Source organism: Sturnira hondurensis, unplaced genomic scaffold (genome assembly GCF_014824575.4).
Source record: "Sturnira hondurensis isolate 20B ecotype Veracruz unplaced genomic scaffold, ASM1482457v3 Scaffold0002840, whole genome shotgun sequence".
In the NCBI taxonomy this organism is placed as follows: domain Eukaryota; kingdom Metazoa; phylum Chordata; class Mammalia; order Chiroptera; family Phyllostomidae; genus Sturnira; species Sturnira hondurensis.
The window spans coordinates 34,319,481-34,346,916 of NW_028075471.1; the positions used below are offsets into that span (position 1 = coordinate 34,319,481).

A 27,436-nucleotide genomic window follows, 5' to 3' on the forward strand; every position below is an offset into this window, starting at 1 on the left:
GCCTGATAGGAGGTGGATAAGCCCATTTCGACCCCGCCCCCCGACTGAGCTTTCGGTCTTCTTTCCTCACTTCCGGTTCCGCTTCGATTCTCACCTGTCTGGGAGCTGCTGGGCTGGCTTCCTGCGAAACTTCGTAGCGCTGCCGGCCGCCCCGCAAGAATGCATTACCTAGTGCCACGGTCATGGTCACCGTCACAGGCACCCACGACCCCACCCCTAGCCTCCTCGCAGTCCCTCTCTCTCCCTCACCCGCACCTGCCCGCAAGCTCCCCGGGGCCGCAGGTGCGGACGACGGCGGAATTCCACGCTCCGCGAAGGCCCGCCAGCTCTGGGGAGGAGAAGGGGAGGCTCAGTCCAGTGTTGCTCCCAGGCTGATGTCCCAGGTGCGTGGGAAACCCCGAGATACCGATCGGCGGGGCGCCGAAGGCAGGGAGGCTCGTCCTCAGCTTCCGGGGCGCACGGTCCTAGCCACCGCGCCGCCTCGGCGTCCCCCTTCAAGTCCAAGAGAGGGGTGGGATTTTCACCCTTTGGAGTCCAGCTCACGTTTCACCGCTGATTATCCACCTCTCTGCTAAGGACTTAACCTTGTTGGGATACTCCAAGACTTAAGAAGCTGTTAATTTTCTTGGATAATGAATCCCCCTGCTTTTTAGAAAAGCCGTGAGAGGCTGGGGAAAGGGGATGGTGGCGTGATCAGCTAAGTTTTTTTGAATAGTTATGGTTAAATTTGAGGCAAGAATGGAATGTCGGCTCTTGTCCACGAAGTGGAGAGGCCTTGTGTGGACCTAGAGTACTTTGGAACATCTTCCACTTCGTGGATTTGTTTCAGCTGAAATTAATTTTCACAGAACCTCAGTTGCTATTTATTACTGATGTGACATCTGGGAATCCACAGAGGAGCCCTCAGTGAGGAAGGAAGCCCCTGATTGTTTGCTTCGTTGCGCTGAACACTTTCGCTGTACAGAGCATGTCTCCTGCCTGCCCCTAGGGAGGAGCAGTGTGACAGTGATCCAGTCAGTGCACTCCCAAATCAAGTGTGCCCCCCTTTTTTCCAGGTTGTGCTTTTTTAGCCAAGAAGCATGGAGGTAATCCACCACCGGCCCTGCTGTTGCAGGGAACTGGAAGGAGCTGACATGCTCTCAGACACCTTTTACTCGAATGCGTTGCACACTCCACTACAGACGCCTACTCGCCCAACTGCCTCAGAGGACAGGTAAAACAAAAGCTAGAGAAAGCAACACAATTTAAAAGGGTCTTAATAGATTTCTATAATTTTATGTATGAGAAGAAACACTTAGGGTTATGGGGCTCTTCTGTTTATCACATCATAGGGAAGGCATAACATGACAATTATCTAAAATAGCATGCTCATATCTGTTAGGAACTCGATGAAAAGTAAGTTGGTGTGTATTTTTAGAAGTGGACATCAAATTCATCCACTACAGTCTAGAATTCTAGAATGATTGGTTCCTTCATTTGATAATTAATATTTTTTTTTATTTTGTAAGACCATCTGGTTAAAAATACTCCCATAGTCTATCGTTCATAGTTGCTGCCTAAATTTTTGCTTTACCAGATTTTCTGTAACACATTAATTACAGGTTATGATTAAAATTGCATCTAATATATATCTAGTCACTACTCTATGTGGACACTGTACCAAACGCTTTCTAGAGTAACTCTTTTAATCCTCAAACAACCCAGTAAGGAAAGTATTATTATTACCCCCATTGTACGTGTGAAGGAACAGGTAAAACAAATTTTCCAAGATCTTAGTGCCCGCTTTTCTATGTTGTATTTACTTGAAGCATTTCGGGGGAGGAGGGAATTCATAGAACATATGGACAGTGAAAAACTAGACTGTGTGGTTGTTTTCTTGTTTTTATTTTTTAATTTCATTTTGCCAGACCTCTTATTTAAGAATTATTTCTTTAAGAAACCAAACAGGGAGTCACCTAGCCGCAGCTTAAACACTTGCAAACTGAGACACCAGCTGCCACACAGTTGATGCCACACAGGCAGATCCGTTCCATCTCTGACTGCGGCTGATGGTTAGATCATTTTCTTCCCACGGAGAACACTTTTCCTCCTTGAAATTTCTACCTGCTTTCTATGGCTTCTTCCCTCTGAAGCCGTACAAAATAAGGGAAACAGTCATTTCCAGGACAGCAGCCCTTGCTCAGAGTTCTCTTTGCCAGGCTGAACCCTGCTCTCCACAGACTTTCCTGTTGCGTCTTCTTCCCTCTTTCATCCAGACGTTCACCACCTCGATCAGACTTGCATGGCCTGTTCCAGTTTGTCAACATGCTCTTTATATGAAAAAGGAAAAAGGCAACTAGTTATAAGACTAACACGTTCCTTGAGAATAATTTAGAACTCTTTAAAATCCACAAAGAAAACAAATTTTTTGACAGAAAAATTATAAAAGTAAAGCACAAGGAAGAAAACCTCTGCACTTCCTTTGTTGACCACTGTTAACATCTCAACATGCGTTGTTAACATCTCTCCATTCTTTTTCATTTAAAGATCATATTCGACTTATTTTTCAGAAACTTCTATTTTCATACCTGTGGTGAAGAGGATTCAGCTCACTTCTACTGAGTCAGTCCTTGCTGCACCTGCTTTTCTATGACCTGATTCCAAAATGTGGCCATCAGCCCAAAATTCCTACTCAGCTCCAAGGCCTAGCAATTATCCAGAGCTTCTCTGGAGTCAGAGGGAACCTTTAGCAGGTCATGTGTGATCTGGGGAAGAGCAGGTGACCCTGGCTCATAAGCAGCATTGTGAGGTTTTCTACTTGGCCAAAAGGGACCTGAGTAGGACTTTAGGGTGGCCATATCCGACTAATTCTTTATCCCCTCAAAAGTCCTCATCTAGCTCTGGCTGGTTGTGGCTCAGTGGATTGAATGCCAGCCTGAGAATCAAAGGGTCGCTGGTTTGATTCCCAGCCAGGGCGCATGCCTGGGTTGCAGGCCAGGTCTTACACTGAAGCTCCCTTTTTAGCATTTTTAGTTGTTTTCAGTGGGAAGGTTGGTCCAAATAATCTAGTCTGCCATTGCTGGAAACTGGATGTCATTAAATCCTTCCTAATTAGGAAGCACATCTTTTGCCATATTCTTAAGTGCTTTGTGAGACCATCTTTCTACCCTGAATTTTTCATTACTGTGCTGCAGCCCTAGAAACAAATCTATCTCTTTAGTTCTTGCCCATTCACTTATGTATGTATGCATGCATTCAACGGACATCCGATTTAGTACCTCCTATATAACGTGGATACAACAGGGAACGAGGTAGAGTCCCAGCCCTTCACTTCCTTATTAAGAAAGAGCAGAAAGACTCCTCTGAAGTACCAGATATGCCCATGTCTCCAGCCCATGGAATGGTACAGTTGTAAGGGGTTGGACTTTTGGAGACCTGATTTCTGGGAAAGGTAACTGCTGAATAAGGAAGTGTTTCTAAAACTTTAGCAGGTATAGGAATTATCTAGAGGGCTTGTTGTAACAGATTACTGGGCTCCACCCACAGAAATTCTGAGTCCTAGGTCTGAGGTGGAGCCTGAGAATTTGTACTTCTAACAAGCTCTTAGAAAATGCTGATGTTGCTGGTTCATGGTCCACACTTTGAGAATCACTATTAAAGAAGCTGTAGCTAGAGCTTAGGAGCAAGTGTTTCTGCATCTTTACAGTACTCTCCATTTTTTAATATCAAAAGATCATCTGTAGCCAAGACCAGTCAATGCGGGAAGAATAGTCTTTTCGACAGACGGTGCTGGGACAGCTGGATATCCACATGCAAAAGGACGAGATTGCATCCTTACCCCACATCCTGCATAAAATGAACTCGGCGTGGGTCAGAGACCTGAGCTTGAGCTGAAACTGAAAAACTGTCAGAAAAAAACGGGAGTATATCTTCATGGTCTTGGATTTGGGGATATATTCTTAGATATGACACTAAAAGCACAAGCAACAGAACAAAAAAATCGATAAATTAGACTTCATTTTAATTAAAAACTTGTACTTCAAAGGATGCTATAAAAATGAAAAGATAACATACAGAAAAGGAGAAAATATTTGCAAATTCTATCTCTGATAAGAGACTTCTATCAAGAATGTATCAGAACTTGTACATCTCACTAATAAGACAGCCCAGTTTAAAAACGGCCAAGCATCTGAACGGATGTTTTCTCAAGGAACACATACAAATGGCCAGTAAGGACATGAAAAGATATTCAACATCATCGGTCATTAGGAAAATGAGAATCAAAACCACAAAAAGATACCACTTCACATGCACTACAATGGCTTTAATTTTTTTTAAAAAAAGGTAATTAACAAGTGTTGGCAAGCATGTGGAGAAACTGGAACCTTTGTACATTGGTGGTGGAAGAAATTTTCCATTGTGGAAAACAGTTTGACAGTTCTTTAAAAAATTAAACAGAATTCCTTTGTGACCCAGGATTCCACTGCTAGGTATTTACCCGAAAGAATTAAAAAACAAGTATTCAAACAAAAACTTGCACATAAGTGTGCGGAGCAGCTTATTAACAGTAGCCAAAAGGTAGAAACAACCCAAATGTCCATCAACAGATGAATGGATAAAGAAAATGTCTTACAGCCATAAATGGAATATTATTCAGCCATTAAAAGGAATGAACTACGGACACATGATATAGTCACAAAAGACCACATACAGATTTCATTTGTGTAAAATATCCAAGGTAGGCAAGTCTGTAGAGGTAGAAAATAGAATAGTGGTTGCTTAGGGCTGGGTTTGGGAGGGCAGGATAGCAAAAGAGTACAAAGTTTCTTTTTTTTTAAGATTTTATTTATTTATCTTTAGAGAGGAAGGGAAGGAGAGAAATATCAATGTGTGGTTGCCTCTCGTGCGTCCCCTGCTGGGAACTGGCCTGCAACCCAGGCATGTGCCCTGACTGGGAATCGAACCATGATTGTGTGGTTCGCAGGCCCGCACTCAATCCACTGAGCTACACCAGCCAGTACCCAAAGTTTCTTTTTGAGGTGATGAAGATGTCCTAAAATTATTGTGGTGATAGTGGTACATATTTGTGAATATACTGAAAACAATTTAATTATACACTTTAAATGCATGGATTGTAGGCCATGTGAATTATATCTCAATAGAGACATTTAAAAAAATAAGCATACATACTACAAATGCAAAAATAAAAATGGTAATCAGTAGGCCCTCAGGAATTTAACCTCATTCCTCTAGCAATCCAGTGATGCCTAAATAACCAGTCTCCTATCATAATCTACTTAGCACTGCAAATTCTGTCTGTGGTCTAAAAAATGTGGTGTAAAAATAACTTCGAAGCTATGGGGATTTTAGTTGTTTGTCTTAGTCCGTTTGGGCAGCTATGACAAACAGCCGCAGACTGGGTAGCTCATAAACAATGAACATTTATTTCTCACCATTCTGGGGGCTAAAAGGCCAGGACATGGCACCGGCAGGGGCACATTCTGCTGAGAGCCTTCCTCCCGGTCCATAGCTGGCACCTCTGTGCAGTGTCCTCATGTGGTGGAAGGGGTGGCAACCCCCCTGGGGTCTCTTTTCAAAGAATATTCACCCCACTCATAAGGGCTCTACCTGTGCGAGCTAGCCACTCCTAAAGGCCCCACCTTCTTGTACCATCACTTTGGGCGTTAGGATTTCAACACCTAAATTGGGAGGACACAAACGTTCAGACAACAGTATTCCATACTGAAGCTATTGAAAGTCTGTCTTTTCCCACAGGTACCAGGACTTCAGGGAGTCACTCCAGCAGTGTAGGCTTCCATGGGGCGCTGACAGGGAACACAGTGGGACCGTCCCCACTTCACTCCCTGAGGAGCACAGGCTGAAATGTCGCGTCCCGGGCAAGGGACATCAGCACTATGGATCTGGTGGAGAAACCTGGCTAAGGTAAATAATCTTTCTGCCTTCCACATCAGCGTATTCATTGTATTTCTATTGTGAGTTCTTTTTAACTTCATCTACCTCCAAACTTATTTCTTTTACTATGTATAAGAAGACACAGATGGAAAAACTAATCATATAATTTCTCATTGTGAAGTCAGTAAAAAAAAAAATCTGTGTTTATGGTTGTCTTTCTGCCCTTAGAGGTGTTCAAGTATTATGATCAGAAATTTGGATTCATTTAATTGCCTCACTAATCACACTTCATCTAAAACTAAATAGGAATATTCCTGTGAAAGATTCAATTAAAAATGTGTTTGCTCGGACAAATAGCTGGTCTAATTTATACAGAGGTTCTCGATTTTGGAGGACTTTTGATTTCTAATTTGTTCGTCAATCTGTAGTCATTAGTACCTATTGGGCATTGTTTTCAATGATAAAAGTATTTCAGAAATCATTTATAAAACTTAAAGTCACTCTTCCAGTAACTTTATTTAAAACACGGATCAAAACTGAAGAGAAAGGAGAAAAAACCTGAGCAGCAAAGAAAATGTCAGATTAATTATTTACTAAAAATTATGAAATGTAGTCAAAATAAAATCCATCAAACCTTCACAGAGTCCTTATTCCTGCTTACTCTAACAATCCTGGTTGCCTAGTTTACTAACTGTCTAGTTTGGTTTGTTGTTCTAAAGCCATCAAAAGAAATGAGGAAAGACAAGCCACAGCTAGAGAGAGACGGTGACGACATGGGCATGTGGCAGCCAATGACCTTTGCAAAGCCTCAGGAAAGCCATGGGAAGCAAACCATAGCGTGCAAAGGGGAAGGCACTCACCTCCCCGAAAGGGGAGACTCAGAGTCACAGCACTTCCTGCCTCCAGCCCCAAGTCGAGGATCTCTGTGTGCCATTCACCCCTGTCTGGTTCAGTTACAAACGCAACCTGATAGATAACCCCCATGTATGCCCTTGATAAACCACCAAAACACCCTATATGAAATAGTAAGGAAAAAGGAGAAGAAAAAATAGTTAATATATTAAAGTATACAGGACATAGTGAGGAAGAAAATATGGGATGTGGCTATAGTGTTTGTTTCTACAGCTGGCCTGAGGCTCTTGTTGGTGTTACAGGGGTTTGCTTTCTCCACCACTCAGTCCAAGTTCCCTTGCCCTCAGCCCGAACCTGAGCTGGTAGGAGTTCATTATCGGGGCGGGGGGCAACCCCAAATTCTGGTTCTGAGAGATCTAAGCTTTTAGTGTGAGGTTGCCACAGTATTCCATTAACTTTATGCCCCTGGAAACAATACTAGGAGGTGTCAAAAAAACCACTTTAGGTTCTAGAAATACTCCTTTCATACTCCCATCATCGTATATCAGCAGTCCTTTGCCCTTGACTTTAAGGATCAATCACCCCTGCCTACTTGGTACAGTCCTTTCTTATCTGCTTTCTCCATAGTAATAAGGAGCCCCAGGTGACCACATTCTCAGTTCAACTTCCAGTTCAGTGGGACCATNAGTACCTATTGGGCATTGTTTTCAATGATAAAAGTATTTCAGAAATCATTTATAAAACTTAAAGTCACTCTTCCAGTAACTTTATTTAAAACACGGATCAAAACTGAAGAGAAAGGAGAAAAAACCTGAGCAGCAAAGAAAATGTCAGATTAATTATTTACTAAAAATTATGAAATGTAGTCAAAATAAAATCCATCAAACCTTCACAGAGTCCTTATTCCTGCTTACTCTAACAATCCTGGTTGCCTAGTTTACTAACTGTCTAGTTTGGTTTGTTGTTCTAAAGCCATCAAAAGAAATGAGGAAAGACAAGCCACAGCTAGAGAGAGACGGTGACGACATGGGCATGTGGCAGCCAATGACCTTTGCAAAGCCTCAGGAAAGCCGTGGGAAGCAAACCATGGCGTGCAAAGGGGAGGGCACTCACCTCCCCGAAAGGGGAGACTCAGAGTCACAGCACTTCCTGCCTCCAGCCCCAAGTCGAGGATCTCTGTGTGCCATTACCCCTGTCTGGTTCAGTTACAAACGCAACCTGATAACCCCCATGTATGCCCTTGATAAACCACCAAAACACCCTATATGAAATAGTCAGGAAAAAGGAGAAGAAAAAATAGTTAATATATTAAAGTATACAGGACATAGTGAGGAAGAAAATATGGGATGTGGCTATAGTGTTTGTTTCTACAGCTGGCCTCAGGCTCTTGGTTTTACAGGGGTTTGCTTTCTCCACCACTCAGTCCAAGTTCCCTTGCCCTCAGCCCGAACCTGAGCTGGTAGGAGTTCATTATTGGGGCGGGGGGGGCGGGGGGCAACCCCAAATTCTGGTTCTGAGAGATCTAAGCTTTTAGTGTGAGGTTGCCACAGTATTCCATTAACTTTATGCCCCTGGAAACAATACTAGGAGGTGTCAAAAAAAACACTTTAGGTTCTAGAAATACTCCTTTCATACTCCCATCATCGTATATCAGCAGTCCTTTGCCCTTGACTTTAAGGATCAATCACCCCTGCCTACTTGGTACAGTCCTTTCTTATCTGCTTTCTCCATAGTAATAAGGAGCCCCAGGTGACCACATTCTCAGTTCAACTTCCAGTTCAGTGGGACCATTGTTGTGTTCTCTGATAAAAGTATTTTGCCCTTAACCTCTGAACCAGCAAAGACCCTGGCTATGGAAGAAGTTTACTTCTCAAGTGTAACAAACAGTGAGAGGCATTATCCCCACTTCTGCTCTTTGCTTTTTCGACCGTTCGTTCTGGCACTGGGGGGAAGTATTTATTGGTTATTGCTTCAGGGCATGTGCCACACTCAGCCATAACTGAATCTTCGATAGCTATTCTGCCGTTCTGTGTATCTGGAAAGACCAGTGAATCCTTTAATTCAACCATGGCCTCATTTCTTGTGTGGTAAATTACTTAAGTTGAAAGTACTGTTGTTTAAATGGCATGCAGTGATTAAGGCAATCAGGAAGCCCTCCAGTGATGCGACTGGCAGGAGTATAGTTAGAAGGAAAAGGAAATCCATGTTAACAAGTGTCTAGTCCTGTGACGATAAATCCGGTCTTTCATGGTGGAAGGGTCCAGTGTAATCAGCCTCCCACCAGACGGCTGACTAAAAAACCCACTAAGACACCCAGGGAGACTTTTCTCTCTTCAGTATTTAGGGTTGGTAACTTCTGGCAAACTCAAATGTGGCCAGGTCCTTTTTGATGAGGGTGAAGTTCATGTTGACGGATCCACACGAAACGACTTCTCTCTGCCACTATGCTAACTCAGTTTATGGACACATTGAGCAAGTGCTGGGGTGACCAGAGAAAGCCGGACTGGTGCTCACAGAGGTGCTCGTTTTTTCTACCTCATTAATCAGGACATTCTCAATCAGGGAGTTTTCTGGGTGAGCATTCCGTGGGGTGCAAAAAACCCTCACACTCTACGGCCATTCTTAGAGGCTGAGAAAGCAAGCTTTTTGGAATCTGCATTGGGGTATGAGATATAAGGTAGGTGTTCAAAAGATATTGGGCAGCCACAAGGGACAATTGAGTGCTACAATCTATTAAAATATTACAAGCACCAAGAGTAAAGGCTTTGAGTGATAACGTGTTCATGTAGGTTCATCGATTAGACACTCCCGGTGGGAGATGGTGGCCATGAGTGAGGCTAAGGATCTGTGAGGGTAAAGTGGATATGGGAAATCTCTCTACCTTCCTCTCAACTTTGCTGGGAAATTAAAACCGCTCGAAAAAGTTATCTTTTTAAAAAAAATCTACGAGGTCCAGCCTCCTTTGACCACCCCCCACCAATCCCAGTCTCTTTCCCAGAGAGAAAGATACCACTTTGGTGTGTCTCCTGGATTCACTCCTTTTGTTATGCATTTACATAATCATCCAGGCACCCGTTGAAAATATATTGTGTTATTTTATGTGTGGATACACTTAATACATAGTATGAGGCAAGTTAGTTCTTTTTATCTTTGTAACCTAGACATTATAAATACAGGTCTACCTCATTCTTTTTAATTTGTCATAGTATTCCGCAATATGGATACAGCATAAATGATTCAGCCATTCTCATAGTATTCCCCCCCCCCCTTTTTTTGGCATCAACTATAAGTAATGAATGTACTCAAACAGTCCTGCTTGAGCTCATACTCGAATGTTTCTGTGGGGAAAATCCTAACGGGAAGTTATGGGTCACAATATATAAATATTTTTTATTTTGGTAGATATAGCCCCAGTGCTTTATATTCTTTTGGGAGTGGCTAAAAATGTCTGTTTCCCCATACTCTTGGTATTATAGTATCAAACTGTACAATTTTTACCTATCTAATGAGTATCTTGTTTATTAGAATGTGTTTCTCTGCTTAAGTTGAATACTTTTTTCTTAGGTATTGCCATTTACATTTTCTTTTCTGTTCTTTTTCTTTCTCCGTTTTTATTGTTTGTCTTTTAGCTGTAGATTCTTAGTTGTTTTTTGTGTTCTATATATTAATCCCTTACATATCTTTATTGCTAGTATTCCAACCTGTGTTTTATTTGAGATTTTTATGCTGTCCTGTGTTTACATTTTTCTTTTTTAAGTACATTTTGTTGATTATGCTATTACAGTTGTCCCATTTTTTTCTCCCCTTTATCCCCCTCTGCCCTGCACACCCCTCTCCCAGCAGCATTCCCCCCGTTAGTTCATATGCATGGGTTATACATACAAGTTTTTTGGATTCTCCATTTCCTATTCTTAACCTGCCGCTGTCTATTTGGTTCATGCCAATTATGCTTCTTATTCCCAGTACCTTTTCTCCCATTCTCTTCCCACCCCCTCAACACTGATAACCCTCCATGTGATCTCCATTTCTGTGATTTTGTTCCTCCTGTTTAGTTGGTTGCTTGGTTTTTGTTTTTTAGGTTCTGTTGTTGATAGTTTTGAGTTTGTTCTCACTTTACTGTTCATAGTTTTGATCTTTTTCTTAGATGTCCGTTTAACATTTCATATAATAAGAGCTTAGTGATGATGAACTCCTTGAACTTTACCTTATCTGGGAAGTGCTTTATCTGCCCTTCCATTCTAAATGATAGCTTTGCTGTATAGAGTAATCTAGGTTATAGGACCTTGCTTTTTATGACTTTGAATACTTCTTTCCAGCCCCTTCTTGCCTGCAAAGTTTCTTTTGAGAAATAAGCTGAAAAGTCTTATGGGAACTCCTTTGTAGATAACTGTCTCCTTTTCTCTTGCTGCTTTTAAGATTCTCTCCTTATCTTTAATCTTGGATAATTTAATTATGATGTGCCTTGATGAGTACTTCTTTTGGGTTCTCTGAGCTTCCTGGACTTGCATGTCTATTTCCTTTGCCAGATTGGGGAAGTTTTCCTTCATTGTTTTTTCAAGTAAGTCTTCAATTTCTTGCTCTTCCTCTTCTCCTTCTGGCACCCCTATGATCTGGATGTTGGAACCTTTAAAGTTTTCCCAGAGGTTCCTAAGCCTCTCCTCATTTTTTGAACTCTTGTTTTTTCATTCTGTGCCAATTGAATGTTTATTTCTTCCTTCTGTTCCAAATCTTTGATTTGAGTCCCCGTTTCCTTCCCTTTACTGATGGTTCCCTGTATATTTTTCTTTATTCTACTTTGCATAGACTTCACTTCTTCCTTTATTTTGCATCTGTTCTCAAATCATTTCAGTGAGCATCCTGATTACCAGTGTTTTGAACTCTGCATTCGATAGGTTGGCTACCTCCTTGTTGCTTAGTTCTTCTGAAGTTTTGATCTGTTCTTTCATTTGGCCATATTTCTTTGTCTCAGTGCGCCTGTTACATTGTAAGGGGCAGAGCCTTAGGTATTCACCAGGATGGGGCAACCCACATCACTGCATTGTGGCACACTGTACATGGGGAGAGGGATCAGAGAGGGAACTGCCACTTGTTTGGCTCTTGCCCTGGTTTCAGTCACTTTCCTTGCTTCCCACAAGCAGATTGTACCCTTTCATGTGCTGACTCCCAGATGCGTGAGTTTATATATGGTCTAGGACCTCGTGGGTCTTTCCAATGAACTTTCCTGTGAGGCTGGGAGTTTTTCCTGCCACTTCAACCCCCAGAGATTTTTACAGCCAGAGGTTTTGAGGCTTTATTTCCTTGCACTAGAACCCTGGGTTGCATGGTCTCACTCCCCAGTTGTTCCTCTCAGCTTATCTGCACACAAATGTGGGACCACTCAGTCCACCAGCCACCACCTTTAGTGTGTCCTCACACCGGGCTTTCCATCTCCACCCCTCCTACAGGTCTGGATGAAAGTTCCGTTAACACCTTGTTTTCAGGCTTCCACATGTTCGATTTTCTGGCAGCTCTGGTTGTTCTTTATTTTTAAATTGGTTGTTGTCCTTATTTTAGTTGTGCAAGGAAGTGAAGCTTATCTAACTATGCCTCCATCTTGACCCAAAGCTCCTGAAACTTCACATTTTTTATTCGATGTTATTGTATTTCCTTTTGGTTTTTGACTTTTAAAAGAAAAATGTTATTTAAAATGTTTTTTCACCCTGGCTGGTATAGCTCAGTGAACTGAGCATGGGCCTGTGAAGCAAAGGATCGCAGTTTGATTCCTAGTCAGGGCACATGCCTGGGTTGTGGGCCAGGGCCCAGGGAGGGATGCACAAGAGGCAACCATACATTGATGTTTCTCTCCCTCTCTCCTTCCCTTTCCCTCTAAAGATAAATAAATAATATGTTTAAAATTAAAATGTTTTTCCTACCACCAAGACAAAGAAATACTCTTATATATTTTCTTTCAATATTTGTCTATATTTCTCAATCCTTTAGATTTTAATCCATCCGAAATTATCTTTGTGAGTAGAACAAAGTAGAAATCTATTTTTTTCCAAATAGCTAGTGAAATTTTTCCTGCATTGTTTATTTTCCCTTTTCTTTTCTTTTTTATTGAATTTCTCAGGGTGATATTAGTTAATAAAATTATGTAGGTTTCAGGTATACAATTCTACAATACATGATCTGTATATTGTATTATATTCACCAGCCCAAGTCAAGTCTCCTTCCATCACCATTTAGTCCCCCTTAACCCTCTTCTCCCTCTCTCAACCCTCCTTCCTTCTCCTGTACTATTTATTGAAAAGTAAATTCTTCTCTGCTAGTTTAAAATACCTCCTTTTCATAAACTGAATTTCCATATGCATATAGTTATACTAATCTATTTGTCTTTTCCTATCTCACTGTTACACTATATTAATTTGAAGATGTTCAATTTAATGTTTTCTTTCTTTTCAGAAAGCTTCCTATTGAACAATTCTATTATTTGACACAGAACAAAAAAAGTGACATCTATGGAAATGATTCATTGTAAGTTTGGGTTTAGTTTCCTTATATAAGATCAAATAACATTTTTTAAGTGAAAATGAGTTATATGAGAAATAAAAAAGCCCCAAAATGGAAACTTTTAGAAAACACAAAAGTGTTCCTTTTTTTCAAAATAGCATTAATAATAAAAACGAAGACCAAATGACAAAAGTAAAACAAATAAACCTAAAACACACTAATTGCTTGTGGTATTTAAACAAGTAGAGAAAAAATTGGATATATGGAAAAGTAATGTTTGAAGTAATTCGTACAGGCCATCTTGGTAATTTCCCTGCCTTTGACCTAGTTACTCAATCTAATGGGAATATTACTTTCCTTTAAATGTTCACGGAAAATGCTCCAGTGCCCTCCACAAAAATGTTTATTTAGAATTTTATAAGATCTTCATTCTGATAATCTACAAATAACTTGGTAAGATTATTCCCTAGGTCTCCTTGGGATAAGGAACACTTGGTCATTATTTTTTACTCATTGAAATAGTTTGTTGTATATAATATAAAAATTATACTATTTAATATTCAGATAAAAATAAAATACTGGCAGTATTGAAGTAACAATGAAAATATCCCTTCTTTGCCTTTAACCATTAGAATTACTAGGAATCTGTTTATAGGTGAGAAGTTAATATAGATCTTGGCCACAAGAGGGAGCCAAAGAGACATATTTGTGCTTACTAAAACTTGTTTATCCCTTTGGGATGGGTTAACTTGGAAAAGTAAATATAGAGTACAGCAGTAAAATACTAGAATGATTCAGGTCAAGGAATCAGTGTCTATAAGCCTATTTTCTTTTCAAACTTTGAGGGGCATTTTTTTTTTAGAAGCTTTCCTTTTACTTTAAAAAAAATTCCACTTTGAGTCAAATCAATTTTAGGCATAGACTTGTCAATTTCATACTTAAATTTGCTACACAAGAAAATTTTCACGTGCTAACCTAATGTTTCATAAATAACAGCCAATTGAGTAACTGGATCCCTTGGAATTTTATATTCATTGTCCCACTTTCCTCAACTCAACAGCAGTATAACTGGAAGATGAAACTTTTTTTTTAGTTCAAATTTCATAAACTTAGAATCCAAATAAAGCAGGATATAAACATTTTATGATTTATGTGTTAATAATATAAACTAATAAAATTATATGGTTAATATACCATTTTCTAAACAGAAATATAAAAAATTAAAGAGGATATGCAGTTTTACTGATCTTTACTGTCAACTGATAAGCAGCCTGTTCATTTTTTATGCCTGGAATATTTCATAAATATTTGAGTGATTTGAAACTAATTGTTAGAATCCAGTGGATATGGATGGCTGTCCTTCCATAGTGTGGACTTTGTTCCTGGGCAGCGTAATTAGTGAATACACAGCCTTCAAATGAACTGATTCAGAAAAGGTATACCTTCAGAAGCTTGTAGTCTTGTCCTAGCCTCTCTGTCAACTGGGAGAGATCAACAATCCTAGGCAAAATGTCAAAGAACATACAGTACTGATATATCTTCTCCAACCAGGCTGCACTCACGTGAGTGTGCAGTTACTTTAGGTCATGTAATTGCACCACATGCCTGGTGGCAGGCTGCCTCAGAGAACTTTTGCTACCACCTGACTATGAGGGTGAATGTCAGAAAAACCAGAGCTCTCTTATCGTTAGAAGTAGGCAGTTCTAACTGCACTGCAAATAAGAAATGCAGAATAGGACACCTGCTACATTAGGCAACTCACCAAGCCTGGGAGACACAGCAGCTGTACCCAGTACATAGAAACACACATGGAGGTGGCCAAAATGAGGTGAGAAGAAACATCCCTAGTGAAATAACAGAACAAAAAGCCAGGGGAAAAATGGAGACAAGTAATCTACTCAATACAGAGTTCAAAACACTGGTTATAAAACTCAAGGAACTTAGTTTTGACCTCAACAGCATAAAAAAGGACCAGTCAGAAATAAAGGATACACTAACTGAAATGAGGAATAATTTACAGGGGATCAACAGTAGAGTAGATGAAGCTGAAAATCAAATCAACAATTTGGAACACAAGAAAGAAAAAACACCCAATCACAGCAACAAAAACAAAAGGATCCAAAAATATGAGGATACTGTAAGAAACCATCTAGAACAACTTCAAGCACACCAACAGTCACATCATGGAGCTGCCAGAAGTGAAGAAATAGAGCAATAAACTGAAAACCTATTTGAAAAAATAATAACAGAAAACTTCCCTAACCTGGTGAGGGAAATAGACATACAAGTCAGGAAACACGGAGAGTCCCAAACAAGGTGAACTCCAAAAGACCCATACCAAGACACATCATAAATAAAATACTGGGTTGGCCAAAAAGTTAACTCAGTTTTTCTGTAAGATGGCTCTAGTTATATTTAGTTGTCTTTAACTTCATTCGAAACAATTTTGTTAGATTGTATTGTGACAGTTGTCATATCAGCATGCACTTAAAAACTCTTATCAAAATTGATAAATTTTTGTGTAGCCATTTTGATATTGAAGATGGAAGAAAATATGCAATATTTTCAGCATATTATGCTTTATTATTTCCAGAAATGTAAAAACACAACTGAAACACAACAAAAGATTTGTGCAGTATATGGAGAAGGTGCTGTGACTAATCAAACGTGTCAGAAGTGGTTTGCAAAGTTTCGTGCTGGAGATTTTTTGCTGGACAGTGCTCTATACTTCAGTAGAGGTTGATAGCGATCAAATCAAGACATTAATTGAGAACAATCAGCATTATACCATGCAAGAGATAGCTGACATACTCAAAACATACAAATCAGTAAAGTTATGTGAAAATGAAAAATATGTCTTTTATTTTTTCACAAAAACTAAACAGACATTTTGGCCAACACAATAAAAAAGGTTAAAGACAGAATGAATCTCAAAAGCAGCAAGAGAAAAACTGTTGGCTACATACAAAGGAGCCCCATAAGACTGTCAGCTGATTTCTCAACAGAAACTTTTCAGTCCAGAAAGGATTGGCAAGAAATATTCAAAGTCATGAAAAGCAGAGACCTACAGCCAAGATTGCTCTACACAGCAAAGCTATCATTTAAAACCAAAGAACAGATAAAGAGCTTCCCAGACAACAAAAAACTAAAGGAGTTCACCATCACCAAACCATTATTACATGAGGTGTTAAAGAGACTTATTTAAGAAAAAGAAGAATAAAACCATGAATAATAAAATGATAATAAATACACATCTATCAATAATTGAATCTAAGAAACAAACTAAGAAAACAAGAACAACAGACAAAATCATGGATATGGAGAGCATTTTGATGCTTGCCAGATTAGAGAGGGATGGGGGAAGTGGGTGAAGAGGTGAGGGGATTAAGAAGTACAAATAGGTAGTTACTAAATAGCCATGGGGGTGTAAAGCACAGTATAGGAAATGGAGTAGCCAAAGAACTTACATGCCTGACCCATGGACATGAACAATGGTGTGGGGATTGTCTGAGGGAGTGGGGTGTACTGGGTGGAGGGGGACAAAGGGAGACAATTTGGGACAACTGTAATACCATAATCAGTAAAATGTAATTTTGAAAAAAGATTTTATAAAGTTGGTGTTGTCTAAGAGACACTGTAGTTGGAAAATGGATATTGTTTTATTCTTATGCAAGTTTCTAATAGAAACGTAAGCTTTAAAAAGTCCTTAATAAAAATTAGGATTTGTTTCCTGTTTTTATTCTAGGATGCCCAAACCACCTAATTCAATGGTACGGTAAGTATACAGTGTGGCTTTTCCTTCCCAGTTCTGTTCAAGGAAACAGCGTTGGCATCCACAGGTCTTAGTGTGAGGACAGATGGGACTTTGCATGGGTTTTAACAAGTGGCAGGAGAGGCTGGCGGAAGTCCAGAGTAGCAATATTAATCTTTTCCTCCACTTATATCCCCTGCTATTCCTTTTTTAAAAAAATCTCATTGAGGATATGTTTATTTTTATTCATTTTAGAGAGAGAGGAGGTGAGGGGGAGAAAAACAATGATGTGATAAATTTTCATTGGTTGCCTCCCATACGTGCCCTGACCACGAGTGAACCCACAACCTTTTGACGTATGGGACAATGCTCCAACCAACTAAGCCACCTGGCTAGGGCACCAATCTAACCTTTTACTTTTGTTTTCTAATAATATATAAATATTTTTCTATTCCATGTTCTTCTTAATTTCCAGTTTCTTCTAATTTAGATAGCTTTCCAAGATTTTTTTAAACCTCTGCTAGTTTGTCAAAGGACAAACTAGGAAATGATAGGAAACTTATATCCTTATGATCTTTTTAACTTGCAGAATTTTCTTTCAGTGTACTAGCTACCTTTGGCTTTTTGATTTCTGAATAGCACTGTGTACATATACAGGCAGTATATATGGTTGACTGATTACTTACAGAAACAGATGGCCTGCCCTAACCAGTGTGGCTCAAGGGCTTGAGCATCATCCCAGAAACCAAAAGGTCACTGGTTTGATTCCCAGTCCAGGCACATTCATAGGTTGCAGGCCAGGTCTCTGCTTGGGGGTGTGCAAGTGGAAACCGAATGGTGTTTCTCTTGCTCATCAATGTTTCTTTCCCTCTCCTCCCTCCCTCCTCCTCTCTCTAAAAATAAATAAAATCTTAAGAAAAGGAAAAAAAGAAACAGATGGCCAGGGTTGAAAGTTCAATCCAAGATGGTCAGAGATCACTATGTGTACTGAAGCTAAATGCTCAAAATGATCCATAAAATAAAGTACTAGAATCCTCTTAAAACAAGAGGCAAGAATTAAAAGCAACTGGAAATTCTAAAAACAATAAGATTCATGTATCTTCTGCTTCATATTTTTATGTCAGCTGTGAAAGTTATTCACTGATAAAGAATTCATCATCATTTACTTAGAAAATTATGGTAAACTTATTCTTTTATTTGTCTAGCAAAATTAAGAATATTTCAGCCCTGGCTGGTATGACTTGGTGGATTGAGCTCCGGCCTGCGAACCACAGGGTCGCTAGTTCAAGTCCCAGTCAGGGCACATGCCTGGGTTGGGAGCCAGGTCCCCAGGAGGGGGAGCACAAGAGGCAACCACACATTGATCTTTTTCTCCCTCCCTTCCCCTCTCTCTAAAAATAAATAACTATAATCCTTTGTAAAGTTTTTATATCTTTTTTGGTTTATATTGCTAACTACATGAATACAGGGACTTTGGCTCACTGTCATATCCCCAGGGATTAGACCAGTACCTGCCACAAAGAAGGGTTCCACTGAATACTTGGTTAATTTTTTTAAAAGTGCACTTCTGTTTTTTTTTCTCAACTAAATCTCAGCAAAATCTGCTCCCCGTATCCGATCGAACACCCCTACCACACGCACATCTGTCGCGGCGCCCTGTTCCCAACCTTCACATCACCCGAGGATCTCTACACTGGCCTCAAGGCCCGGAGCCGACAGCCCTTTCCACCCACCGTGCCCACAAAGGCGTATGATACAACGGTTCTGAAGACGAGAGGTGAAATATGATTTAAAATCAGAATGGCATTAATGCTTCTTCTATTTAGAGTTTACTCAATAATCAAAGTAAAGAAAAGTGGGGCAAAGACCTGGAGTCACAGAAGCGTGACCCGTCAGGTTGGAAGAGCTGTTCTCAGCTGTGGCCGCGCTTCTGAATCGGCCGAGACCCCACCGCCCGCCGCTACATTCAGCCTCTGTGCAGGTGCTCCCAGCCCTTCATCTTCATGCACAGCTTCCCATGGTAGAGTCAGAAAGAAACGTTGTAGTGTTGGTTGTTTTTATTCTGCTTACATTTTGTTTTTATTTCCTCTTTCTTCCTTTGGTTTAGCTTTTAAAAACTCTGCCCTAGCTCAGGTGATCAGCCCAAGGGACCATGGTGGGTTCAGAGTCTGGACCCGATGAAGCGGCCATGATGAAAAGAAAAGGTCTTCATTGAAATGAGACTCAGAAAGTGATGGGAGCAGTTTGTTCAGTCCCTCTGACGCCCGGGAGCATGTTATCACATGTTATCACAGAGGTGAACACGGGGGCTGTCCCAGATGGACAGTAACAAAGGACAAAGGACTGTCCTTTATAGCAAAGGACAGTAACCCTTACACTGGTCACCGAGTCTCTCCCACACTACACACCTCACGACAGGAGAAACCTGTCACAAACGAGTGCAGGCAGCTACAGTGGCAGAAAAGGTGCATGGTAGGCAGAGATAAATATTTGTTGGACACGTGTGGTCTGTGAAGAAGGTAAGACCCAAGAGCTGTCCGTTAATGCAGGTCCTCTGTACATGAACAACTGAACCCACCTGTAAGAACAGACACTGCCATCCTCACCCCAAACCTCAGTGCCGCATTAGGAGACAGGAAGGTTTTGAGAGACGTCACGGTGGAGTGTTTAAGCGCGTGGACTACGGAGTCGGGCTACAGGGGTAGAGCTCTGGCCTTGCACTTACTCACCACAGACCGTGGGCAAGTTTCTTCACTTCTCTGCCTCCACTTCCCAATCTGTAAAGTGGAAAGAGTAGTACTACCCCATGGAAAATAGAGATAAGTGTTAGCAGTTACTGTTTTTATTACTGTTACCCACAGTCAACCATGGTCTGAAAATATTGAATGGAAAATTCCAAAAATAAAAATTCGTAAGCTTTAAACTGCACACCACTCTGAGCAGCGTGATAAAATCTCCGAATGTCCCGCTCTGTCCCACCCTGAACTACGTCATCCCTCTGTCCTGTGTATCCATACTGTGTGTGCTGCCCACCCCTGAGTCATGAGGAGGCCTCTGGGTCACCGGACTGAAAAGCAGAGTGTGTATAGGGCTCAGTACTGTCCTTGGTTCCACGTAGCCCCTGCACATAAGGGAAGGACACTGTCCCACCAATGCCTAGGAAACTGTTCGTTAAGATGTTCTCTTTCAGGGCCCTTTTAGTAAGCAAGTACTAACTCCATTTCTTAATGTATATAGGCAGGGAAAGGCAAAACAGGTAGTTTAGAATTACATTCACTTAAACGAGAAAGAGGATCCATAATTTACCTAAAAATTCCTTTCATTAACAGGAAAGGTGGAGGACCAGTCCTCCCACTGCTGGAGCTCGGGGGCTAGCGAGTCAAACTCAGTTTAGGTGGCCCTCATGCCGTGCCTTAAGGGGGCGACGGTGAGAAGTCAACCAGAGTTAAAACTAAAGCTCCGATGTGTGCCTGCATTCCTCTCTGCCTCATACTTTCCTGTTTCCATGTATTGCACCCATAACTCCATTATGAGGAGACTGTCCTTGTATATTCAGGATAACAGTGCTCTCCCTGAAAATTTCAGGTAATCCTTACAGATATGAACTGCTTGACTTTCCCATGGATTCAAAGAAGAAAGGCTTGACTTGGCCAGGCCAGGGGGTATATTATGATGTAAGTACCTTTTTAAATGTGTTTAAAACAAAGTAAAAAGTGTTTCTACATGTTTATAAAAATCCAAAAGACGGATTGTTTTATATTCTCTCTGGGTGAAAATTTTGAGATTTTGACCAGGATTCGCTTTTTTTGTCTTGTTTTGTTTTCTTAGCTGATTTCTGATACTTTTGGCAGTTATGTAACATTTCCAGTTACCAAAAAAAAAAATGGTTCCTCCAGAGAGAAGGCGGAAAAGGGCTGTATTTCACTGACTGTGTGTCCCACAACTCCATCTTTATGGCTCATAATATAGCAAGTAACTCCAAATATGCATACAGGAAATGGGAGATTTTCTCAGAAAGATTCACAATTTATTATGCTAGCCATTATATTTCTGTAGAATCAAAAATAAAACAATAGCCACTGTTTATCAAGAAGTTGCTACCCACACTAACCACTCGAGACCACTTTATATACGGTACTTACAATAAGGCTCCGAAGGTCAGGATCAGCGTCCCCATTTCATGGATGAGGAAACCAAGGCTCAGAGGCTTTGTGACGCTGCTATTAGCACAGCAGTCGGGCTTGTGAGGCTTCAGTCTCTGCTCTTAACCTCCATACCATGACTCCACACAGATAAAAAAAAAATTTGAGAGTATGTTTTTTGTAGCTGGGGACAGTGGAACAAGGAGGGACTAGAAGATAGAGGGGACAGCAGAAGGGATAGGAGTGAGCCGAGGTGGGGCTGCTGTTGGCTCACTGGAAAGTCAGAGAAAAGGGGGTCCTAGAGACAAGTTCAGGAGGTGAGCCCCGGAGAGTTGCCACTGCCCATGGCTCCCCTGGTTGCAAGTCTCATCGGGACCCTTAGAACTTAGAAAGAAAGAGCACACCTGGGAAAGAAAGGGGAAAGAAAGACGTGGGCATGCCCCTGGGAAGAAGTGCGCCAAAAAAGAAAAGTTTAAATCATAAAGGAAAATATCTAGAAATTTGAAAGTAGTACTGGTTACCATTCATTGGCCAGTGAGTGAGTTTGTGAGGGGCAGTGCCCAGTATGGTATCTCTCGGTACCTAGCAATCTATGAGGTACGTAGGGAGTAAGGGTGGAAGACTGGGAACCTTTGATTTCCATTTAGAAAGACCATTGCAGCAGGCCATAGTGCGGTCACTGCAATGTCACATATTGGTAAGCAATTTCCTGTTTATGTTTTCTGAAATTGTGCATCAAGAAAAGTCCTTGGAGAATCATCTGTTTTACTGGATCTCATTCATTCCTTCAAGTAAAATCTAAGCAACCCAGAAATGCGAGAAGTTATTCTAGAGATTATCCTGCCATTACGTGTTCTTAGAGCCAAAGTTTCCACCTCTGGAGTTTAGTTTCTTCTCTCGGTTTCCCTCATTTCTACTCGCTCTTTAAAGTGATGCTTTCCTGTGTCACACCCCTTTGCAACAGCTTTGATCGGCTCCCCTTCACCTAAGTGTGAATGCCAGAGCCAGAGCTACGAAGACACTTCAGGGTCTTTCACTCTTCCTACACCTGGCTCCACTTGCTAGTCCTCCAACAGGTTCATGGCCATTTCCTATTTCTGAATACCCTCCTTTCATGACGTCTCTTCTACCTAAAACTTGCTCACTCCTCAAAGCTCAGCTCAACTCTCATTGTGTGTGTTGCCTGAAATTCCTTTGCACTCACCCCTGGTGAGACAGTGGGTCGGCTCGTGTTCTGCTAGATGACATTAATAGCAATAATCTTGTATGTTCATATTCTAGTTTCCTAAATGTGTTGAGAAAAACAAGCAAGTATTCTACCCCAAACCTCCTAAAACCTTCGCTCCTAATGCCTGTCTAAATTCCTGGGATCATGTTAACTCTCCAAAAGAAGCCAACATACAAAGGAATCTTGAGAAGTCCCACTGGGTCACTTCATACACTCACGATTTTACAGGTATGAGTTCCGTTTCATACAGATAAAAAGAACAAAATTAGAGAGTTGACAAATGCTGTTACAAGCTTTCATCTTCTAATATTTCTCCTTGTTTCTTAATCGAATTAATAGAAATTAAGGTGGGTGGTAAGTTTCTCTTAGCAGATAACTCGGAGGTTAAATTGGTTTTCATTTTATTGGTCCTAATTATATTTCAAAGGGGAATGGTACGTTTTTCTTCGAGAGGTCATTTACGTGCCATTTTTCATTTAACCAAATAATAAGGTATGTTGTTTCTGTTAAGGTCTGGGGCCCATGAACCCCCTTGAACTGGATGATTACCATGAAAAGGAGGTGGCAGAGTTAACTGGACATATGGGATTTGACCCAAAGCCTGTAAGTAGTTGCAGTCAGCTCTCAGTTATTTGGGGAAAAGTATCCATGTGTTGGTCTCTTTCTTGCTTGGCCCACTTCTTTTTGCGTATTGGTGACTAAACTAGAAAGAGGAAAGTTTAACTCATTTTAGAAGTGAATTCTGAATTGACTTGAACTGGTTTGAATACCTTTCTCCACTATTTTGAAGGGTAAGCAAGGTTTCCTTTTTTCTTCATGATGCTGGTGGTGTGTGTCGTTGTTTTTAGCAGTTTTTATACTGTGGTACTGTTGCTAAAATTGACAGAGGAATTGATTTACAAAAGCTTACCTCCTAACTTAATGAGATTCTTAAATTCTGTGAATCTCTCCATATTAGTATATCTTATACATTATCACTGCTCTTGAAAAGATAAAGCCTTCTTCCAGAAATCCACGATAATTGAGAGTTGGCTGAATTACAATCAAAAGCCAATTTGCTGTAAATATCAGGTTTCTTAATTGACTGTGTGGAATGGTCTCAAAGTAATGATCATGCCCTTTAGTGACAGAAGCTATAAACTTGTCAGCTTGAGTATGTAAATGAAGTAAAATGACCTAATAGTACTCATTTATTGTTTTATTTGGGTCTAGATTTTATCCTCCAAAACTACAAAATTTTGAAAACAAAATTAATAGTTTCAACGATAGAAATTATGGAAAAACACATTAAAAAACAACTAAGCTATTTCAATATGAACTCTTTTTATGCTGAACTGTATACTTTTTTTTTACATTAGCTTCAGTATTTCCCAAAGCGATATAGAATCATTAACACCTGAAGTAGTACCATAGACTGTGCTGTGTCATTCACCGAAGGGTTTTTCATTTTCTTTTTTTTTTTTCCAATTTTTTTATTTAATTATTTTTCAAGTACAGTTTTCTGTCTATTACTCCCATCCCATCCCACCCCCCAGGTTTTTCATTTTCTTTATTCCTCACTTGCAACAAGTATTCTCTGAGGCTAGGAGAGGTGAGATGCATACCCTGACATTGGCAGGTGTGTTCAGCAACTGTCCAGATTCCCACAGATTCGACCCTGTGGGGTCTAGCCCTTTAGGAAGTGGCTTTATCATTTTTATGAAATACATGTACAGTTGTACAAAGGATGCTTGTCAAGTACATTATATGCAACATTACTGTGCAAGTAAATCAACACCTAAGTTCTTACTAATAATGTGATAAAATATGCCCAAAGGAGTTGGAATTTGCAGTGAATCCTGCTGGTTTCTGACTAAAGCATAAATAACAGATCCAGGAAGCCATGCATTTGTGGTACTAAATATGTGTATGAAATATTTTGCTGCAGTAGAATAAAATAATGGCATTAAAAACTGCTTCTTACATGAAGGGATACTGTCAAAGTAGAATATGATACACCCTATACTTCTAGTTTATGGAAAACTAAACAAAGCATTTCAAAGAGTTGGACTTTTTTCCCTCATTTTGATAGTGTCTACTCAAACCTGATTAGTTAAAGCTTATAACAGATTTGTTAATAACAGTATGGAAATTTCTCCGACTGTGAACAAAGCAGGTTCCAAAAGGATGTTCCCAAGTCCATTTTTTCTAAGTCCAAACTGCCGTTACTTTCTTAACATTGTCATTTTTATTTCCACTATCTGTTCCATCATCGTCATATAGCCATTGTTTTTCACTCTTTTCTTCAACGTATACAAATTTTCAAGCACAGAAAAGTTTAAATAATTTTACAGTTAACATGCATGTGCCCATCACCTAGACTCTACGACTGGCATGTTACTATACTTAGCACATAATTCAGCTTTCCATCCCTCCAACCACCCCATCAATACACGTATTATTTTTATTTGTTAAAAGATTTTATTTACGTATTTTTAGAGAGAAGGGAAGGGAGGGAGAAAGAAAGGGAGAGAAACATTGATGTGTGGTTGCCTGTCACATGCTTCCCACTGGAGACCTGGCCCACAACCCCAGGCACGTGCCCTGACCGGGAATCAAACGGGCAACCTTTTGGTTTGCAGGCCAGCACGCAGTCTTCTGAGCCACACCATCCAGAGCAATACACTTATTTTTATACATTTCAGAGTAAATTGAAGACATTAGTCTACTTCAGCCCTACACATTCAGTATGCATATCATTAACCAGAGTTCAGTTTGTTTGAAGTTTCTTCTTTTAAGGTAAACATTCAATGATTTACAAAAATCTTAAGTGTACACTCAGTGAGTGTTGCAAATGCACACACCTCCATAACCCAAACCTCTATCAATATATGGAAAATGACCATCATGCCACAAAGTGCCCTGGTGCCCCTTCCCAGCCAACTCCTCTCATCCTCCTGCCCCGCAGACCGGTGTCTATCACCAGCCCTTTCATGCACTCCCTGCTCGCAAAGTTATGGGCATGACTGAGTCCACAAGTTTTATAAAACATCTCAAAAAACAAGAATAGATATAACTAAATCCTCTTAGACCAGTGTTTCTCAAGCATCCTTAGCCGTAGCATCACCGAGGTGCTTCTTCAAAAAGCAGGTTCCTGAGCCCCACTGCGACCGACCTTCTGACTCACAGTCTCAGAGGATCAAGTTTAGGATCTTGTTTTCCACCAGCTCCAAAGCTGATTCTGATTCCACCAAGGTTTAAGGACTCTTGCCTTGGCCTAATAAAGAAGACTTTGGCAGAGACTCAAATAACTGCCCCAAACTGTTAACATCACCTGTTGCTGATGGGCAGAAGTTTTGTTCCAGGGATTCATTTAGATCTTTGAAAGTTTGAAAGCAAAGCGTTCCCACATAGAGGAATTTCCATGTCACCAAATGAAAACACACCCTTTCCATATTAGCAAAAATGGATAGAGGAGAAAAAAATGGGCTCATTAGGACCCAAATTCACTATTTTTAAACATCAAAGGACAGTGGAACGCACACTGCCACACCCACCCTGTGTTCCCTGACAGTGAGAACAGGCAGGACTCTTGACCTGCCACGGTGGCAACACCCTTGCTGTGCCGTGTTTATTAACGCATCACTTTTCTCCTTTTTATCCCTCCACTCCAGCCAGAAAAATCCCACCCTGCCTTAAAAACCGCCAGACCCTTGGAAGGACGACTCGCTCGATTGCTTCAGAACCGACGTCCTCTGGAGGCTATTGTCCAGCAAGGGCCACCTTCCTGTCCCGATTGCACCCCTCGAGTGTTGTGTAACTTTCATACCTTTGTACCCAGTTCTACAGAAATGATGGCACTTAGTGACAACACACCAGCTGGTGTGACCAATAAATACCAGGAAATTGAAGAGAAGATTAAGGAAGAACAAAGGTTCTTGTCTCCCTGTGCATACCGACCTTGTTACCCAACGAAAGATCTGGCTGACATTTATGGCATACAACCATTTCCAAAAATCACAGATACTCAAAAGACAGAGGATTTGTACTGGAGACAGCTGTCATCGAAACCCCAGCCTACACCTTACAGTAGCCCAGACCATTACATTCCATACGAACATTTTAAATCTGCCTTACATGACCCGTATGCTATGTATCCTAATCCCGTTAGCCTTGGTAAGCCTAGTATTTCACAAAATAAACTGGACTCAACAGCTTTGGATCTAGAACGCTTTTTAGGTAAGCCAAAAGAACAGTTGACCTTCAGCACAGAAAACGATGAAGAAACAAGATCACTTCTGGGTTGGATTCCTAAAGTTGGAGAGGCCAAGACTCAAACCGACCTGCTGGCACTTAAGAACTCCTTCTCAAAAAGCGATGCGCAAAAACGTTTCCATCAGTCGATTCTAGGAGACCATAAAGACCTCAGGGACAAGATGCATTCCGGGATGAGACACCAATTCTATGGCCATAATTCGTATTATTTCTATAATTGACATAATCATCCTTCCCTTCGAAACCCAGCCTCTTGCAAGAAAAGAAAATGTAACAGAATTTCTTCCCTGTTGTTGGATTCTGTTTTATAGAGGAGCCATAATGACCTTGTTAATGAGGTTTATGTTTTCAGGAATTTAAGTTAGGATCTGCTCAGAGGAACCCAGAGAAGGTGATGTTTTGACTTCTTGAAAAGTTTAACGATTTGACAATAAAATATTAGTATCAGAAAAACTTAAGTCTTTAATCTCATTTTCAAATTCTACTCCAAGGAATTTTTCTAAAACCACAAAAAACAACATGTATAACAAAGCTTATATTACTGTTTTTTAAAAATGAATATTTGAAAAAACTCAAATGCCCAATAATTGACAGATGTCTATACAATTTATATTAGCTTAGTAAAATAAATATGCATACACGATCCCTTTATGTAAATGTTTGTACAAAATAACACAAGGTATGAAAGGCCAAACTCAAATGCCCAGTTAACTGAGGGACGAACAAGCCCACAAACTGTATTACCTTAATAAAGTATGTGTGTGAGGCTTCTTTGTTTATGTAAATGTAGACAAAATAAGTCAGTGGGAAAAGATGATACCCAAAATG

The 27,436-nt window shown here is 40.4% G+C and overlaps 1 protein-coding gene across 1 annotated transcript; it reads left to right on the forward strand.

Annotated features, from left to right (window-relative positions):
* The first annotated feature begins 90 nt into the window (after positions 1–90).
* Positions 91–27,052, forward strand: SPMIP4 (sperm microtubule inner protein 4). Its single transcript, XM_037041276.1, has 10 exons — positions 91–383; positions 1,056–1,213; positions 5,755–5,922; positions 13,186–13,257; positions 16,979–17,008; positions 18,580–18,761; positions 20,570–20,658; positions 22,408–22,582; positions 22,866–22,957; positions 26,008–27,052. The coding sequence occupies exons 2-10, from the start codon at positions 1,080–1,082 to the stop codon at positions 26,827–26,829; spliced, it is 1,764 nt and encodes a 587-aa protein (XP_036897171.1). The 5' UTR covers positions 91–383; positions 1,056–1,079; the 3' UTR covers positions 26,830–27,052.
* Positions 27,053–27,436: the final 384 nt, after the last annotated feature.

What these genes read in the sequence shown, in the direction of transcription:
- SPMIP4 (XM_037041276.1), top strand. Translation starts at nt 1,080, where the DNA reads ATGGAGGTAATCCACCACCGGCCCTGCTGTTGCAGGGAACTGGAAGGA. An exon ending in GGTGGAGAAACCTGGCTAAG is followed by an intron (nt 5,923 to 13,185) that starts GTAAATAATCTT and finishes CTTTCTTTTCAG; the next exon opens with AAAGCTTCCTATTGAACAAT. An exon ending in GCCAGGGGGTATATTATGAT is followed by an intron (nt 20,659 to 22,407) that starts GTAAGTACCTTT and finishes TTCATATTCTAG; the next exon opens with TTTCCTAAATGTGTTGAGAA.